At 37.0% G+C, this 2455-nt stretch overlaps 1 protein-coding gene across 1 annotated transcript in view; it reads right to left on the minus strand.

The window, feature by feature from the left end:
- Positions 1 to 1681: 1681 nt before the first annotated feature.
- The window catches only part of LOC108767846 (sodium-independent sulfate anion transporter), a 10575-nt gene continuing 9801 nt past the window's right edge, over positions 1682 to 2455 (minus strand). The window contains 1 exon segment of the mRNA XM_018517919.1: positions 1682 to 1912. Within this exon segment, the coding sequence (XP_018373421.1) occupies positions 1733 to 1912 (180 nt within the window). The 3' untranslated portion in view covers positions 1682 to 1732.

The following is a 2455-nucleotide window of genomic DNA, read 5'->3' on the forward strand; positions in this document are numbered from 1 at the left end:
AGAGAGAGAGAGAGAGAGAGAGAGAGAATGTGTGACAGTAAAATCCTACGAAAAGGAATATTTTATAGATTTCATTGATTCAACAAAATAGTTCCAGTCGGTGGACTTTTGACAGTCTTATCAGACCACTCGAGCGGATCGGACGCGTTCCCTCTCGTCTCGGATGTTGCATCACCTCGATAATATTTTTGGAAAGCCTTGCCAGCTTTGAGACTGAGCCGTTATATCTCACTTTTACGGTCCCCTTATCCGTCTTGGCGCGCGACCGTGCGGCGTGGAAACGTCGTAGCCGCAGGCGTCCAGTGTTTGAGGGGGGCATTTCACCATTTTCATTTCGATTACATCATTTTTCGTATTATTCGCCCGGTTCGAGGTGGCCGGTCCATTTAAAAGAAAAACATACAGACGTGATCTGGCCGTATCGACCTCCTTTTATTATCTGGAGGCGGGAGCCATTAAGTAAAGAAGAAGAAGGTGGACTTTTGAATTTGTGCGCATTCTTTTCTCTTCCAGAGTGTTTTATTATATTTTCAAACTTTCCCTTTCTCTCACTTTCAAACAGATTTTTGAATCAATCGCGGGTCACGCAGCGCAACGGTGTGAAATTATCGGCGCGTCCTCTCAATCGAAAATCGAATATACGTTCAGTCGATCGAAAATACCGGACGCAAAGTGGTTATGTTGCGTGCGTTTTATATGCGTTTAGTCGGACCTACATAGCACGCAGAATGCAGGTCGCAGGTAGCAAATGAAACGCATATCAGATTACTATCCCGCAGGCCTAAGTGAAGTTCATGCAACTTTCTGCATCTTGCGTTTTGCGTCTCGCATATAACTTAAGTTGGTTAGGTTAGTTTCTATAGTCTTGCGACTTGCGGCTCTCGTTCTGCGTAGATCGGGTTTTTCGCGTGCTTCTTATCCATTCGACAGTGCAGTGTGTACGCGATAAGAATCTGGAGTGCCGTGAATTAATTAACGTTGCGTTAATTAGCGTGGTGAATATCCAGAGCAGTGGAGCAGTCGACGGATGGACAATGACAACGGATCACCTCCACCTCCGGTAAGTCGATTCGTTTGTTGATTACATTTACATAAATACTCATTGTCTTTTGAAGTAGAATCTTAATTATATGCGAATGTTACATTTAATCGAACGGTGATGCAAATATGCGACAGTTTTGTCAAGTGAACTTCGTACGATCGTAGCACATCTCGCTACGTCGCGCTAAAAGATAATATTCGTGCAAAAAAATATTAGGTGTCCATGAAATATTAAGGAAAACGGGGATAAATGTTTGTTAAAATAAATATCCACAAAAATGCGCGATAAAAATAGAAGTAAAAACGTAAACTATTTATCTTGTAATTCACATACTTCTTTGCACTTCAGTCTCTTTTTTTCTCGAATAGGCTACGTTGTCTAAGCAAAACGTAAAGTCATTATAACGTCATTAAAATAGCGTCAAAATGTTTTTAAAATTATTATTAAAAGTCACTTTAATCATTAACGAGTCATTTTGGCCTCAAAATAACTTTATAATGGCTTGTTGTTTTGCTTGGGATATAAGCTTGTTTTATTTCCAATAAATAAGCACGTATGACTCAAATGAATCGCGAACTTCGTTGTTTTTGAGAAAGGAACGATGACGTATGTAAAATTTAATATCCAGTATATCCTACTTATATTTTTATTAAAAAACTTATACTTATTTATAAACCTAAGCAGTCATGTTTAAATTGATGAGCATGTGAGATAAGCGATCCTCCCTTCAACATGATTACTTCTATCTTCCTTGACGTTTAATAATTCCGGCGCTACGACTTTCAGAACAGCGTTCACGTTCTCGCAGCAATTACTACAGACAATTGTTTGTCCACGTACTGAAAGGTCCTTTCCCAGAAGCTTGATGTTCTGCAAGACGATCGATTTTATGTTAATTACAACGAGTTGCAGCAAGAGTACACCGTAAAAATAAAATACGCAATCGTGAGAATAAACACGTATAAAATTAGAGCTGAACAAAATCGCATGGTACAAAATCTGAATCGATGTATACTAGCATCAACGAGGGAGATTCTTTAAAAATTTAACAACGCCTTATAAACGCCCTTTAAACACTGTGTTCGTACAAACGATTTTTCGAATAAGTAGATTATTCACACACACACATCAGTAAATTTATCAATTCTCTCATCAAAATTTTTCAAGATTTAAATGTATTTAAAAATAATTAATATTAAATGTATAAAATCCGCAAACTTCATAATCCTTTTAAATGGCTTTATAAGTCCTCTATACTTCTGTAACTGATTATTGAGTGTTAAAGAACTGATCAATGTATAATTTTGCGATATTATTTTCTATAAAAAATTAAATTTTTTAAATAATCTCAGAAAAACTAACGTAATTTTTTAGTTAAACTGCTTTTACACACACACACACATATATATATAT

This window comes from Trachymyrmex cornetzi, unplaced genomic scaffold (assembly GCF_001594075.2).
Source record: "Trachymyrmex cornetzi isolate Tcor2-1 unplaced genomic scaffold, Tcor1.1 scaffold73, whole genome shotgun sequence".
Classification (NCBI taxonomy): Eukaryota; Metazoa; Arthropoda; class Insecta; order Hymenoptera; family Formicidae; genus Trachymyrmex; species Trachymyrmex cornetzi.